The 17,800-nt window shown below is 35.1% G+C and overlaps 1 protein-coding gene across 3 annotated transcripts in view; it reads right to left on the bottom strand.

Annotated features, from left to right (window-relative positions):
- Positions 1 to 17,800, bottom strand: part of HMCN1 (hemicentin 1) — a 485,682-nt gene that overhangs the window by 291,042 nt on the left and 176,840 nt on the right. For all 3 annotated transcript variants that reach the window (XM_004767964.3, XM_004767965.3, XM_013064227.2), the window contains exon 5: positions 1,315 to 1,486. In XM_004767964.3, the coding sequence (XP_004768021.1) occupies positions 1,315 to 1,486 (172 nt within the window). The remainder of the gene's footprint in view (positions 1 to 1,314; positions 1,487 to 17,800) is intronic.

Genomic DNA, 17,800 nt, shown 5'->3' with positions numbered 1-17,800 from the left:
TGAGCAAGGAGCCCAATGCGTGGCTCGATCGCAGGACCTAAAGATCATGATCTGAGCCAAAGGCAGATGCTTCACTATCTGAGCCACCCAACCACCCCAAAATATTATTTTAATAAGAGCATGAATGTGGTCTTTAATTGTCTTCTGTAAAATTAAATATTACAAAGAATATGATATGGTAAAAAACTAGGCAGTTTGGGTACCTGGGTGGCTTAGTGGGTTAAGCAGCTGCCTTAGCTCAGGTCATGACCCCAGGGTCCTGGGATGGAGCCCCATGTCGGGGTCCCACATCACCCCACACCACCTACTTCAGCCCTCCCCCTGCTTGTGCTCTCTATCTTGCTTGAACGTTCTCTGTCAAATAAATAAATAAAATCTTTTTAAAAAAGAAAATATAAGAGTGTTCCCCTTTCTCCACAATGTTTATAGCAGCAATGGCCACAATTGCCAAACTGTGGAAAGAACCAAGATGCCCTTCAACAGACGAATGGGTAAGGAAGATGTGGTCCATATACACTATGGAGTATTACGCCTCCATCAGAAAGGACGAATACCCAACCTTTGTAGCAACATGGACGAGACTGGAAGAGATTATGCTGAGTGAAATCAATCAAGCACAGAGAGTCAATTATCATATGGTTTCACTTATTTGTGGAGCATAACAAATAGCATGGAGGACATGGGGAGTTAGAGAGGAGAAGGGAGTTGGGGTAAATTGGAAGGGGAGGTGAATCATGAGACACTATGGACTCTGAAAAACAATCTGAGGGGTTTGAAGTGGCGGGGAGTAGGAGGTGGGGTACCAGGTGGTGGGTATTATAGAGGGCCCGGATTGCATGGAGCGCTGGGTGTGGTGAAAAAATAATGAATACTGTTATGCTGAAAATAAATTAAAAAAAAAAAAGAAAGAAAAGTTGTTTTAAAAGGAGACTTTTCATGTCATTCATTAAAAATACATAAAATACTGAATTTTACAGAACGTGTTACTGTGAAATATTTCCTCATACATAAATTAGGAAAATATAACTTTAGGCTCAAATTTAATTTTTTTCCTTTTAAGCAGTTTAGCTACAATTAAGTGACTCAATATCTATATAAATTATTAGGAGTTTCAGGTTTATTTAAATCTCATGGTAATTCAATTAATAATTACGACTAAAACAGTTTCATCTTTTTAAACATCTTTCCTAGTCACTTTTGCATTTGCTGAATTATTCATAAAGTTAGAATTAACCTGACATAAATAAGTGCACAAAAAAACTTTTACCTTTTATGGTTTTTGTATTTTATCATATGATGTTTGATATATCTCACCTAAGGGATTGCGAATTTCAATCCCTGGAGAAGGGCCACTCAGAGACACAGTAACCTCTTTTAGGCTGGGATCAAAAGGAATTTTCCAAGTGTTTACAGCTTGTTCCAAATGATCTGTTGATAAGAGGTGAACTTTAGAGGACTGTACTGCCTCCTCAACCCATTTTAATACCTAGAAGAGAAAAGAAGAAGTGTGAGAGGTGTCGGGAACATCTATAGTCTTACACAGCCTCGACTTCTAGATGCAGTATTTTGCTTTGGTGAGTCCCATGATTTAGGCACTCCCTGTCCTGGTTTCTTTTCATCACAGTGAACAGCAACCTTTTCCTACCTCTAGTTCTTGTAGCAGCTTCAGAATAAAATGCTACTTTAACCCATGCTCAGATGTCAGGTTTTCTACTTGCAATAATATATTCAAAATGAGATGGTGGTGTCCAAAAGACAGTTATGAGGACAAGGGGAGTTAGAGAGGAGAAGGGAGTTGAGGGAAATTGGAAGGGGAGGTGAACCATGAGAGACTATGGACTCTGAAAAACAATCTGAGGGTTTTGAAGGGGTGGGGGGTGGGAGGTTGGGTGGTGTATTGGAGAGGGCTTGGATTGCATGGAGCACTGGGTGTGGTGCAAAAACAATGGATACTGTTGCGCTGAAAATAAATTTTAAAAAATTTTAAAAAGTATGCAGAGATATTATAGACATTTCATATTTTTCAAAAGAAATGGAAAGAACCTTTAAAAAGAACATGGTATTGCCAATATTGGAGATCCCTTTTCCCACCATTCTCTCTTTCTGGATTTCTTTTAATACCCAATTTTTAAAAGATAATTAGCAAGCTATCTAATCCAATTTCAATATATTGGGTCTATGAATTATTGGGATATAGTATACATTAATTATATATAGAATATTATACTATATATAGAATATTAAATATTGAAAAATAATTGTAAGACCAGCAAAATATTCATTTTTTATAATAAAATAAATAAGTACCAAAAACAATAGGAAAAATGATCCCTGTATTTTTAAAATCATAGAAAAATATTTCAGATTAGAACCAATTCAAGTAGTGTATTTTGAAAAGTAGTCTTAGGGAAAATATTAAGAAATTGGATTATAAAAACGTGTTAATGCCTCACTGTGAACAAGACTGATTTCTGGTTCTCAGAAGTGTTCTGCAATAGCAAATGCAATTTCTCATCAAACAGATAGAGCATGTCTGGATAGGTATTGCTTAATTAAACTTACTACAATTAATTCTAAATCATGGTAATCTTTAACCCACCTCAGATCTTTCTCTGGTTCATATGTCTTTCAAGATTATATCCTATTGTGAATAATTTTCCTTGTAATTATTCATGAAACACTAAACAGAGCTGAATATTAAGCTATAGCCTAACTATTCAAAATAAAAACATTTTAAAATTACATTAACAGTACTCACTAAACAATTAAGGAAACAACAAATACTGTGCAAAAACTTCACTCTCCATAAAAACTATCCCTTGATATTTGTCCTCTAGAAGGAGGAAATTGGCTAACACATATTATCATATAAGTAACAACAGTAAGGCAATTGTATTCATTCATAAAACAAAAGTTTATGGTTCAAGGTACTTCTCCAGGTACTGAGCAAGTATTTTAATCAATATTTAGTAAACTCCCTTCTTCTCTGGGCTAGTGTTCACTAAGATTTTTGCACGTTTATTATTTTATTATATATTATTTTATTTTAAAATAAATTAGTTTAGTTTAGTTTAAAATAAATCTTCCTGTCTTTTCTTTAGGGCCAAGAACCACCCACATCTCGGGGCACCTGGGTGGCTCAGTGGGTTAAGCTGCTGCCTTCGGCTCAGGTCATGATCTCAGGGTCCTGGGATCGAGTCCCACATCGGGCTCTCTGCTCAGCAGGGAGCCTGCTTCCTCCTCTCTCTCTGCCTGCCTCTCTGCCTACTTGTGATCTCTCTCTGTCAAATAAATAAATAAAATATTAAAAAAAAAAGAACCACCCACATCTCTTTGATCTTGTTATACCCAATACCAAGTTACCACTTGGTAACATGCTCTACACATGATGAAAGTGGGATATGCACTAATGTGCATGAAGTTGGTCATAATGATGATAATAATGATGCCTTCTTAGATAAAAGAATATTATGGGAACAGGGATCCCTTGTTGAAATGACATATATAAAGTGCCTATCATATAGTTGCCACATAGTACATATTCAGGTTTCCTTCCCACTATATCTCAATTCCCTTCCCTTCCCCTAAATGAATATTTCAACAATGGCTTCAAAAGCCAAGTGAAAAAAATCATGCATAAACATCAAATAAACACTGAAAAGAAATAAAATAAAATAAAATGGAAAAAAATAATTCTGTAAATGAAAAAAGAAAGGCAAAGTCCTTCCAGGTAGAAGAGAGGACGGCAAAAAAAAAAAACAAAAAAAAAAAAAACCACACAAAAACAGATTCCAAATATGTTGGGAACATGATTGAAGCCAAGTGGCTACTTCAATGTTCAGAAGAAGCAGCAGAACATGAAGTTGGAAGCTTGTTTCAAGGGCAGACTATGTATTGTCAGAAAGTCAGGATATGATCTTTGGATTTTATCCTAAACACCCCAGTGAAAAATTATTGAAGGGGTCAAAGCAGAAGACTAATACACTGAAGTGGTATTTTCCAAAAAACAAAAACACCTTATAGTGGTGTCATAGACAAATTGAATAGAAAAACCAAATTCATTACAATTAATTACCTCTAAAATGAAATGATATACTTCCTCAAATTTTAACTTGATAAGGCACCAGGAATTTTACATATGAAGTGAAGCATATATCAACATAATTGTCTAAAGAAACAGATGCTATATTTGAAAAATGGGTTCTCAGTGTTCTTGATTGAGCAGAAATGTATGGATCATTTGGTCATCAAATCTGTCCATATGGCTGCAGAGATTAGACTTGTAATATTTGACCACAAATAAAACACATTTTAATAATTAGAGTGTTGACATTTTTATTTCTTATACATAGAACATGGCTGCCTAACTCAAGGAAATGGGAAAGATTGGCTTATTGTCTCAGAAAGCAATTGATAAATTTGACTGATAATAAAGTTTGAGGTAATGTCTGGCATAGAGACAAAAGAGGCAAGAGAACAAGAAAAAATTGAATAAATGAATAGAACATTTGTTTTAAGGGCAAGACACATAATGTGGCTATAAATAATCCTCAACTGAATAGGAAAAGAAGAATTAGAAAACAAGAATTGCATATTACCTCAAGTTTAACAATGAAATGCAACAGAAATGGAAGAAATTTTTTACACATCCTTCTTCTTCTTTTTTTTTTTTTTTCCCCATCCTCTTTAAATGCATTGTATTATCTCTGGGTGGCTCCTCAAATATATCTTTCCTTCAAACTCCATGCAGGGAGGTTATAATCTATCACTGGATATATATCCATTGTCTAGTAGGTATGCACAGAAATCACTAAGTTTTAGGCATTCTTATAAAAATGGAAGACTTTCTAATTTAGTTGCATTTTCCTAAGGTAAATGTGTTCAAATGGAATGGAATATAACCACTTTTGGGTTTACTCAATCCCATTTCCAATTCATCAACATTTACGAGGCTTTCACAAAGGGATTACTATATATCATAACATTACTTGTGAAAGATACAGTACAGACTTCTGAAAAATCACTTTTTTATCCTCTTATAAGAAAAATCAAATTGAAAACAGATGCAATCCATTTTGTTAGAAAATATAGATTTTACCAGCATATGAATACAAGTAGATCCCTGCAAGCTACGTTATCACCTTTAGTGGGGTTTCTGGCCTCTTACATTGTCACATATAAGAAAAAAAATCTTTAATTGTCTAACCATGAGAAATGTACTCCTGAGATTGGAAATGATTTTCTGTTTTAATGACAAATTGAACAGAATAATGTGAGAATCTTTGGATTGGTGCATTTCTACCAACCTAAAAACAGTTTTAAACCACTACGGAACCATTAATTATACACTAAAAATTTTAATGCAAAAATGTTTCTCTAATGATTTGTCCAGTTTATAACTCAAAGGGACTTTGAAACCATCTAATACAGCTCCTGTATTTTATAGATGAGGAAACTGATATTCAAAAGAGTTCTTACTCCTTTTAAACACTTAACCAGACAGATTCTAGCTCAATAATTATATTTAATATAAGTCCCTGTATTCCTGAAGATACTCTCTTAGTATAAACATTTTGCATCCTATGTAATGATCAGTATTTAAAAGTTTTTAAGTTCATGTCTGTTCCACTCTGGAATGAGATGCAAGTACTGTTTCAAAGCACAAAACCAGGATATATTGATGAGAAGTTTTAAGATTCACTGTTTTAGCAACTCTCAAATATATACTACAGCACTATTAGTGATTATATCTCCAAGACTTACTTTATTTATAACTAACAGTTTGTCCCTTCTGACCCCCTTCATCCATGTCTCTCACCTCTACCACCCTCCACATTTGGCAGCCACCAGTCTGTTCTCTGTAGCTATGAGTTAAGTTTTTGTTTTGTTTTTGGTTTTGTTTTAGATTTCTCCTATAAGTGAGATCATGCAGTATTTGTCTTCTACATGACTTATTTCACTTAGCATAATGAAATATGGTCCTCAAGGTCTATCCATGTTGTTACAAATGGCAATATTTCCTTCTTTTTATGGCTGAAAGATATTCCCAAGTACATATATACCACATCTTCTTTATTCATTCATCTGTCTATAGAAATTCAGGTTGCTTTCATGTATGGCTATTGAAAATACTATTGCAATAAACAAGGAGGTGCATATATCTTCTCAAGTTATTGTTTTCATTTTTTTTGGATAAAAACTCAGAAGTGGAATCAACAGATCATATGATAGTTCTACTTTTCATTTTTTGAGGAACCTCCACATTAGTTTCCATAAGGGCTACATTGCCCTCAAGAGTGCAATGGTTTCCTTTTCTCTAGATCTTATTTCTAGTCCTCTTGGTAAGATCCGTTCTAACAGGTGTGAGGTAGAATCTCATAGTGGTTTTGATTTGCACTTCCCTGATGATGAGTGATACTGAACATCTTTCTATATAGCTGTTAACCAGTATGACATACCAGGATGTCTTCTCTGGGAGAATGTCTATTCAGATTCTGTGCCAATTTTATTTATTTGTACTTTAATCAAAGTCTTACAGTTTTTAATATATACTTCTATTACCTCCTTGGTTAAACTTATTCTTAGGTATTTTATTCTTTTTGATTCAAGTTGGAAGGATTTTTAATGTAATTAATTATATCCAAATGAATTTCCCCAGAATATCTTTTCTCCATTCACTGGAAAAACAGAAATACGGTAAGGTGTTAGACAAAATTTGTAATTAAATTACACATATATTTGTATTTTGTTATTATTGCTTATTGTTTTTCTTCCCTACTAAACTCTAAGTCCCATGAGAGAGAGTACAGAGCATGGCAGACATGGTCACTACCGTATCTCCTGAAGCCAATACCATACATGGGGTATAATAAATTCCTAATAAACATTTGTGAGAGAGAGGGGGAAATGGGAAGAGGGAGGTAGAAAGTGAAGGAGAAATTAACTGTAAGGCAGATCTTTACTTTTAGACTTAAGAGTGTGTGAAAAGGTAGCATTTGGCTCTGTATTCATTTGTGACAAACGCTCTCTCAGGTGAATTTTCAGCTGAATTTTCAAGACAGAAGCTGAATAGGGTACAAACTTGCATGTGTGGTCTAAAATGTGAGCACCAAGCTCTCTTAAGTTTTTCTTTATTTGAATAGTTAGCTTGGGATTTAAAAATCCAATGGAGTAACCTCTAAAATTAAGTCAGTTTTTTTCCTATTTAAATGCCAACATGTATGCTTTTCTGTAGCACTGGATGCAGATTTTCAAGTTCAGAAATGTAGAAAGTTAGTCAGAAAATGAATTCAACAAAGCAAAAGCATCGTAAAAGGCTGAGTTAGGTGTAAATGTACCCATCTAATAATCAGAACCCATTCCAAAAAAGATTGGTGTAGCATTACTACTAATAATAGTAAGCACTTTTACAGTATTTATTACATGCCAGGTCCAACAAATTTGTAAAAACTCTTCAACACAGTTATGGTTATCTCCATTCTATAGATGGAAAAAAAAAATGGAGGCATAGATCCCAAAGTCTGTAAGTCATACAATGAGAAAGAAGCAGGGCTGGCCTTTTGATCTCAGTAATCTTGTACACTTCTGAAGTATAATAAAGAAAAAACTGGTAGTTTTCAAGAATAAATCAGAAATATAAGTAGTGAAAAACAACAATCAATGCAGGTGTTTTTAATGAGAAGTGGCAAGCAAAACAGTATTCTGATTAGCTGTATGTTTTTATCACCATTGGGCAACAAATTATCAAGAATTAAATTATATGTAAATATTAAAGTCTTTAAATCTACATTGTATTTGATGTGAGAAAGACTTGCTACATTTTTGTGGTAGACCCTATGTAATAGCTGAGGTAGGCTTCATCTATGATGATATATACATATATCATATGTATATACATATGATGAAGCTATCATTATATGTATATATATGTGAGATATATATATATGATACATATTATATGATATATACTATATGATATATACATATATGTCATAGCAGAGGTAGGCAGAGATCATCTCTCTCTTAGCCAGAGCAGAGCTGATCCTTGGGATAACCAGGACAGCCTCTTCCTCACCCCCCTTGCCCTGCCCCAAGGCCAAAGTTCATTTCTACTGAGCAGCATAGCATGGAGCCTATAATTCGGAATATTCTTAGAGTCACCAAGTACTTATTGAGCATCTACTGAACATAAAGGATAGTACAGCATATTATAAAGAACACCAAAGAAATAGAAACATATTTCCTGCCTTATAAGACATGACAACCTAGTTGGATAAACAGGACAGACATTAAAAACAAATTAACTAGCTTACTTTCTAGTAATAAGTAAGCAAGATGAAAATACAAACACTCAGTATATAGTCCCAAACTGTGATGCACTTTTCTACTCAAAACGTTTTAATGATTCCCAGTTACATCTGGGATAAAGTCCAAGCCAAGAGTATACTAAAAGCTGACAATGTCAGCAGTCACCCTAAATGGAGGCAATAAAGAAGTGTACTGTCTGTAGGAAAATAATAATAAAACTTACTAAAAGTTGGTCTGTTTTTTAAATATCTCCATGTCAGAGTAAACAACGTCAATCAAAAATTCTTCTTTGGAAAAAAATCTTGGTTGGTATGAAATCTAAACAATTGCTCCTATTATTGTTGAGTATTAATAATACACATAAGCTTCAAAATAGCACATTTTATTAATTTCCCTTTAAGAAATGTGTTCTGCAGAGACATTAATTCAGAGAACTCCCATTATACAACAGGTATGCTACTCACTTTCATTTCTAGAGTAAGTATATAGTATTATGAGCCTACATATTCTTGTGTTTGGACAGCAGATTTGATCTAAGCCTGGAGAGTTCAGGAGTTACATGAGAGGACATGTGTTAAAAAGATCTCTCCAGCCTTTGTGCTGAAATTAGAGTCTAGGGAATTCAAGGAGAGAAGCAAGGAGATCAGATACGAACACTGCAATAATCTGGGTGAGAGATGACCCAGAGTGACCCAGATCAGGGTTGCAGCAGTGGGGCAATGAGATGTGACCTGGTCTGGATGCTTACTGAAGCCAGGCTTGACAAAGTATCCTGAAGACTGGACATGGGGATTGAGTCTGATTCCTCTCTGTTGCCATTACCCAAGGCTGAGAAGACTGCAGAGAGAGTGGATTTAATAGGTTGATAGAATGAGCTGGATGGAGGCTCTCAGCTTGGGCATGCTAAATTTAAGACCTCTATTTATTAGACATCCAAGTGGAAGTACAAAGGAGGTAGTTGGATCTGTGGAACTGGAGTTCAGTTGAAAGATCCAGATTATCATGGAATTTAAAGTCATGACATTTCCCTTAGAGCTCCTTCCCACCAAGAACTTACACAAAGGAGGAAATACATCATCCTGTGATAAGGAGCTTGGATATCCATACATAATGGCTTGGAATAGAGCCTTGGAACAAATTTCCCCTTGTTCTGATTCCAGGAAACCTTCAGATGATAATCTGCCCCCCTTGTATATGTGCCTGCAGGGAGTGAATGCACTAGCCGTGTCCACACAAGTGTTCTAGACTTACGGCAATTAGATTTCTCATCATAGTTGAATGAGTTGGCCTTCTGATTTTATACAACTCTGTTACGAGTTTGGTTAATGTGAGTCTCTTCTTGAGGATGGGTACACTTACACAGTGCTGACCAACCCAATTTCACAGTTTGCAAATTTTAGCAAATCACTTTGAGATGTCACCCTTTGAGATCTGAAAAGGTTTTTTGCTAATAACACCCATTTGTATTATTTTTTCTAATACTTACTTTGGAAAATCATGCAATGAGCTTTTCTAATAGTAAGGACTCATAAACGAGTATGACTGGTGATTTATAGGACAAATCTATATAATGCTTGTGCTAGAGGTATGAAAAATAAGGAATAATTTGTATAAGGTTGTTGGATTTTTTTTTTTTTAAGACTTTGCGGTAGAATGAGAATTTTGCCCAAGTCATAGAGAGAATACAGGTTGGAGGAAGGGTTCCAAATGGGAAGAGCACTAGGAAGTTTGGGTTCAGTGGGGACACTACAGAGGACTGATGACAAAAGCGACCCTCAACTTTCAACTCTATGAACACCTAAAATGTGTATGAAACTACCAAACCTTCAACATGATGGAAGTTCTCTAATGTGCAACAGCTGAAAAAATAAGAGCACATTTCAGACATTTTTGAAGAGTGAAGTCATTCCTGCTGGTTATTTGAAAGTGTCAAAGTATATTTCATTAATTTATCTTCATAAAATTCTTATGTGTCACAACTTCAATGTGTTACAAATGATGAAGGAAACTTAGCCAGAAAATACACTTTAAAATAGTAAAAATATAAAAGATAAACTTTTATACCTTACACCCACAGGCCTTATTCATCTTCTAATTGAAGGTGCATATCTGTTTACCAACCTCTCCTTATTTCCCACACTCTTCAGACCTGGAAACCACTCTTCTACTCTCTGCTTTTATAAGTGTGACTTCTGTTTTTTTAAGATTCTACATAGGAGTCATAGCATGCTGATAACACTGTATTATATAATTGAAATTTAGTAAAAGAGTAGAACTTAAATGTTCTAACCAAATAGTAACATATGTTAATAATAATAATTTTTTAAAAGATAAATTTGTGAGTTGATGGATGTCTGTCTTTTCACGAGGTCTATGTATATCATGTCATCACAATTTAAACTTCATATATCCTACAGTTTTCTCAATTATACCTTAGTAAAACTAAAAAGAAAAAAAAATTGGGGGCGCCTGGGTGGCTCAGTGGGTTAAGCCGCTGCCTTCAGCTCAGGTCATGATCTCAGGGTCCTGGGATTGAGCCCCGCATCGGGCTCTTTGCTCAGCAGGGGGCCTGCTTCCTCCTCTCTCTCTGCCTGTCTCTCTGCCTGCTTGTCATCTCTCTCTGTCAAATAAATAAATAAAATCTTTAAAAAAAAAATTGTTTTTTTTTTTTCATTCATATCTCCCATTGATTCCTTTTGTGTTTGCCTGAGTCTTTTGGTTTGTTTATTTGTTTCTTTTTTTTTTTTCTATTGGAGAATGGAAAAGTCTCACTGAATTCAATTCTCTCATTAAAACTCTTCCTCGAGGGATGCCTGGGTGGCTCAGTGGGTTAAGCCGCTGCCTTCGGCTCAGGTCATGATCTCCGCGGCCTGGGATCCAGTCCCTATTTGGGCTCCTTGCTCAGCAGGGAGCCTGCTTCTCTCTCTGCCTCTGCCTGCCAGTCTTCTGGCCTGTGCACTCTCTCTCTCTCTCTCTCTCTCTCTGACAAATAAATAAATATTTATTTATATTTAAAAAAAATAAAAAAAAACTATTCCTATTTATTCAAGCTAAAGAAATTATGAAATACATAAGTACATAAATACATGCTTTTGTGAATAGACATATATGCTATGTCTATACATATATACATAAATGTGTGTATGCTTATATATAGAGAGTAGCTGTGTTCTCACTCCTAGCTACAGCAAAGCAGGAAAAAGTCCAAACTTACTTCAAACTCTTTTTGAGTAACAAAAATCACCCTAATTAAAGAGATACTTGAGTACTATTAAAGTTAGCCTTTCACTCGACTAGATATGCAGAATTGTATAAGTATATGGACATAATACATGGGAGGAGGGTTCATAGTTTCATCAGATTCTCAAAGTGAGATAGGAGGAGAATTTTTAAAAACAACTTTAGAGAGGTACAGTCTCTTCTACAGAACAGTCTTTTACATTACTAAACAAAAAAAATTTTTTTTGAAGTATCTGAAATTCTTACTTAAACAAGATAAATTAGAGCATAAAATAATTCACACTGCAAAGAAATTTTGTATTTCATAAATGGACTCTTTTCAAGTGTTTTTTTAATAGTCATTGAATGACTAAGAGAAGAGACTATGAGCTAAAGTATTCCCAAGTACTAGAGCAAATTTTAATTTATAACAACTAAGAACAGTAGTTGATCTAGCTCCCACCCCCATTTTACTGAAAGGAAGCTAAAATATAAAATCATCTGGTTTCTACTTGACATGTAAAAATCCTATTAGTCCCTTACAACAAACACCAAATGAAAATTAGCAAGATATTTTCAAAAAAAAAAAAAAAAAAAAACCACACGAAATACAGAATTCATTCCCAAGAAGAATTTACTAGGGCTTAAGATCGGTTTCTTAAGTTCAGGAACTTAATTTCAACTGAGACTAAATCAATTTGGGGTAGAGGATTTACTTCTTTGGGGCAGACATACATATATTGAACTCCCAATATTGATAATACCAACTTATATATTTACAAAGAGGAATCAGAACACTTTATGACCACATGACTTCTCTGTTGGCTTGTAGAGGATGACTTATTCTGGGCTCCAAATCATACCTGTGTGGTTGTTTTGAAAGCTACCATTTTATGTATGTATGTATGTATGTATGTATTCTATAATGGCTACCATTTAAAAAGCACTTGTATGCTAAGCACTGTACTAAGAACTTTATAAATTTTACTTCATTAAATGTTTTCTATAACCTCTAATTACTTACATTTTGTACTATGTAACACATTGCCAGTAAATATAAGATATAAGATTCCAAAAAAGGCAAAGAACCCTAAACCTCATGCTACTAGCCACTGTAAGATTACAATACAGCGTGCCCATTACCCCTCATATTCCTACCTTTGAAAGAAATCTTAGATTCCAAATGACCCAGGGAAGAAGAGAGAGAGGGGGAGGGAGGAAGGAAAAAGGAAAAAGAAGGTAAGGAGGGAGAGAGAAAAGGAGGAAAGGAGAGAGAAGGGGAGAGAGGAAAAAAAAATAAATTGGATTTTGAGCTTCTAAGGGCCTATGTCCTAGTAATTTAGAAGTGACTGAATGGATTTCAAGCATAATTTTGACTCTATGCAATTTTCAAATTATGTCCTGGTTTAAAGTGACATCCTCCATACACACTTAAATTTTTAAGTCTACCTTTCTGTCATGTGCTTGTTGAGTTTCGGAAAAAGACGAGGGAAGGGATTTAGATATATTAAATATTTAATAGCATTTGGCTGATTAATCTCACAATACCAAATGCTCTTCTCAAGGAGATGGGAAAATCTTACAGGCTATAGACTATAGTTCTTTGCTTCCCTAATCATAACCATCTTGGACCAAATAGCCCCTAACTCAGATGGCTGAAGATCCCTCACTTTTAGACAGAATTTGGGTGGACACTGTTTACCTTAGCGACTTAACTGTCTCTAGGTTGTCACATTGATTAGCACCGATCCTGATTCATACATTATTTAGATATTTTAACATTCAGTCAAGTTATAGACAAGCTTCTTTGTCCCCAGGCCATACATCACTAAGAGGCCTTTTGCATACGTCTGCTCTAATATGTTTTGATTTTTAAGTAAACTCAAGATCTCATCATAGTTTCCATATTCCCAAACACCCTCTTAAGAATTACTAACAAACTCAAAAACAAAGCTTTAGCAAGTTTATACATTCAAATGTCATAGAGTAGAGCTCAAAGTACATTCAATGGGGAGATAAACTGCAGGATTTGAAAGGTCCAGTTAGTCAAAGGTTCCACAAGGCATAAAAGCTAGTAACAATGTGTGCTTTAAGCAGTCAGGAAGAGGAGCCATCAATGTGGACTAAGGTTATTGGGAAATGCTTTATAGATGTGGTAAAACTTCAACATTATACAGCTTTTAAAATCTGGCAGCATGCACGAAAACCTCAGTAACACTAACTCTTTCCAGACTCCCTCTCATCTTTAGCAAAGACCCTTCCATTTATACAACAAGTCTGGATTTTACTGGTAACGTTAGTAATAATATAGGTGAATATTCAGCACTTGCCAAGCATCTTCAGTCTCCCTTTTAAATTACAGTAAAACTTTATTAGCTCCTACAACTAAATCATGGCTCCAGAGAGAGCAGTGGGAAACAACTATACAAATCTTAGGAGGTCCTAAGAGTAAAAGAGAAAAGTAAAGCAAGAATCGAATTTGGGAAGCAAATGAAAGCAATGGATTAAGTCAGAGAAAGACCCATCAGGATACCAATAGGTTCCCTAGTCTGAAAAAGAATAGATTGCAAAGTAAAGGTACGACAGAGGCAGGAGAACAATTTCAACACTGGGGGTTGGAAGGAGGGGTAGAAAAAGCAACCCATAGGCTATTAGGGACTAAATAATATCTCTTATTTATTTTAAACCTAATCATCACAGTAAATTAACAACTGAAGAAAGAATAAAACTGATTTATGGCTTAAAAAGCGATTTGATATTAAGTCAACAAACACTTAAGCACAGTCATTCTACCAAATAGTAGTTCTATGCTAGATACATAAGGGTGAAAGTATGCTTCCTGCCTATGTTAGTTTTACAAGGCCAGAGTTTAAGCAACAGAGAGCACACCTATTTGCCATTTGCTATCATAAACTAGGGTAAAATATCCTCTCTGTTTCACCCCTGGCAAATTCATGTTTTTGAGCAGGGGGTCGGTACTGGGTTTCTGAAGGAGCTTCAGAGGAACAATGGAAAGATGCTTCTTCAGCAAAAGACAACAGAACACTGATGCTCCCCCAAACCTCTTATTTAGGGAATGACCCAAATTTGACCTAAAGTGTATTCAGTTTGGGGGCCCCACTTAAGAAAAAAAAAATACAAAGTCACAACTACAAAAGTTGGAACAAAAATAGTTACCTGCAATAAAAAATAAGACATATACATTTCAAATTATTAAAACTGACAAATCTAGAAATTAATAGCAATTTTGTTACTATTAATGTACAAGAGACTATGATGGTCTTCCTGCATTTTTGACTGATAGTCTTTGACTATCTATTCCCATAACAAAATAATGTGTAATATTTTCTAAAGAGAGACTAGAATGATAATTCAATCTTTTCTCTAACACTGTTCATCTAAAAGCATTTTTAAACTCTTATCTGGGATGCTTTAAAAATTCAACTTCATACACTGACACACTTGGTTCTTGTAGCATTCTTAGAACTACAGATTTAAAAAAAATAGTCACAGTCACCCCAATGTCACTGGAAATAAGGGCATATGTGTTAAAGGGGAAGTCAGATTTGAAGGATATGGCAGTCTTAACGAATCACAGTTTAAATATCTTATTTTTGCAGCTCTGTTCCCCATACCTTTTGAACTCTGTGAAAGCATTTCAGCTCATTTCCCAGAGCCTTGGAAGGAATTCACAGAAAACAAAGTTCCTTAGACTTAAGTTCTGTTACCTTCACTATAATCTTGCCTCTACTCCCATTCTTTGAAGGACACATTAACTGCAATGTCCCTGCCCACTTATTACACCAATCAAATGGGAACCATCAATGTCAGATTTTTTTCCTGCTTGAAGACCTGTCAACTGGGTCTTTGACTGGGTGTGGGGTAAATGTGAAACAAGAGTAGAAGGCTCTTCTCTCATTTCCCATTCAGCTTTTCCATAAATACTACTACTATGATCCTTATTGAACAATAACTGTGTATCTTTCCCATTTTACAGAATTAACTGAGGAGTAGGCAGGTGGGTGGATGAATACTGTCCTACAACCTTCAACACCTATAAAATGGAAAAGGGAATGCATATACCTTGGACAAGAGGAAAGGAGTTAAATATAAAAATGGGGACCTTATCTTTTAAAAGCCAGGCAGAAAACAGAAGCATGATCTCATGGTATAGAGTCAAGAGCGGTAGAGAATGAATATACTCTTGATGGGGGGACTCATAGTCTAGTGGAGAACCAAAACATGTGAATCAACGACAATAGAACTCTAAGAGGTATAATAATAAAATAATATGTCAGGTATGATTGTGCAGAAGATTGAATCTGGCTTTGTCTGGAAAGGTGGCCATCCATACTTGAGATGGGTTTTGAAGGATGAGCAGGAGTCAAATCAACAAACAGGAGGAGAGCATTTGGGACAGAAGGAAAAACAAGTTTGAAGACATGGAGGTAAGATACAACATGGCGTGTCTGAGAGGTACAAAATTTTGTGGTGACTGGTGTGCATACAAAGGGGTAAGAGAGAAGGGGGGTGGGGAAGGAGTGAGAAGAACATAGAAGACCTTACATCCCATGCTAGATGCCAGACCTTACCCTGAAGATCTATAGGAATTGCAGAAGGAAGTTGGAAAGAGAGGATCACAATTAAGACTATACATAAAATGGATCTTACTGGAAAAATATAAAGTATGAATTGGTAGGTTCAGGGAAGACTGGAAGCAGAGGGATCATAGCAGTTAAACAGAGAAATTAAAAAATAATGAAGAACCCAGTAGATAGTGGGAAGGAAGAAGAGGAAATAGGTGCCAAAGATAGCTTAGGTTCAACATTACCTAAGTGGCAATTTAATGTGAGACATGAAAAAGAAGGAAGGTCTGGAATGACTCAGATTTCTGGCTTGAGAAGCAAGAATGATGATGCTGTTTAACTATGATCAGAAATTTGAAAGGAAGCGTGATTCAAGAGGCATCACATCAAAAGGTGAATACTTCAACTGGTAAGAAGAAAAAGGAAAACTAAAACAACATGAAAGTATATTTAAAATATACTACAAACACAAAATGTTACACCAATTAGGAGTGACTACTTTTTATAAAGAATGAGAAAAAACTCTTAAGTAATAGTGTACCTATCAATTCAAAGAGCAAGTAAGCTAATTAGTTTTGGATTCCTTCACTGGAACAGAATGACTATAAAACTGTTCTGTTCATGACTATTAAAATGATTTATGTATTGAAACAATTAGAAGAAACCTGGTCTCTATCAATTGCATGACTTTACACTGAAATTCAATTTGACCAAAAGTGTTGAGGGATCAGTTCTAAAAGTCCTGCTGTTTCTGTATCTAACATAAATAATTTTATATTACATTTTTGTCTTCAAGTTTTATATTGAAACTTTTTCTTATCATAACACTAACATATGCTATTGGAAAAGAGTCAAACATAAGAAGAAAATAATACCACTATTGTATTTCCTATAAATAATGACTCAGTATTTCGGTATTTCTTTCCATATTTGTACATGTGTGTGTGCATGCACTTACACATACACTTATTATTTACATAATTAGGATCATACTCCACATATAGTTTTGTATACTTCTTATTACTACAAAGCTGTGAACACCAAGACAGCATGGTACTGGCATAAAAACAGACACACAGACCAGTGGAACAGAGTAGAGAGCCCAGATATGGACCCTCAACTCTATGGGCAAATAATCTTCAATAAACCGGAAAAAATATACAGTGGGAAAAAGACAGTCTCTTCAATAAATGGTGCTGGGAAAACTGGGCAGCTATAAGTAGAAGAATGAAACTCTACCATTCTCTTACACCGTACACAAAGATAAACTCAAAATGGATAAAAGACCTCAATGTGAGACAGGAATCCATCAGAATCCTAGAGGAGAACATAGGCAGTAATCTCTTCGATATCAGCCACAGCAACTTCTTTCAAGATATGTCTCCAAAGGCAAAGGAAACAAAAGCAAAAATAAACTTTGGGGACTTCATCAAAATCAAAAGCTTCTACACAACAAAGGAAACAGTCAAGAAAACAAAGAGGCAACCCACAGAATGGGAGAAGATATTTGCAAATGACAGTACAGACAAAAGGTTGATATCCAGGATCTATTTCAATACACATTATGAGAATTTATTATATACCCACCTATCTATAGACATTTGAAAATACAAAAGAAATTCGACTTCTGTCCTGAAGCAGATTTTGATTATTAAATGAGATTATAATTAGATATTATAGGTTGGAGT

Source organism: Mustela putorius, unplaced genomic scaffold (assembly GCF_011764305.1).
Source record: "Mustela putorius furo isolate JIRA1106 unplaced genomic scaffold, ASM1176430v1.1 tig00537335_pilon_pilon_pilon, whole genome shotgun sequence".
Classification (NCBI taxonomy): domain Eukaryota; kingdom Metazoa; phylum Chordata; class Mammalia; order Carnivora; family Mustelidae; genus Mustela; species Mustela putorius.
Note: the sequence above shows the minus strand (reverse complement) of the source record. Positions and strands in the feature narration are given on the sequence as shown.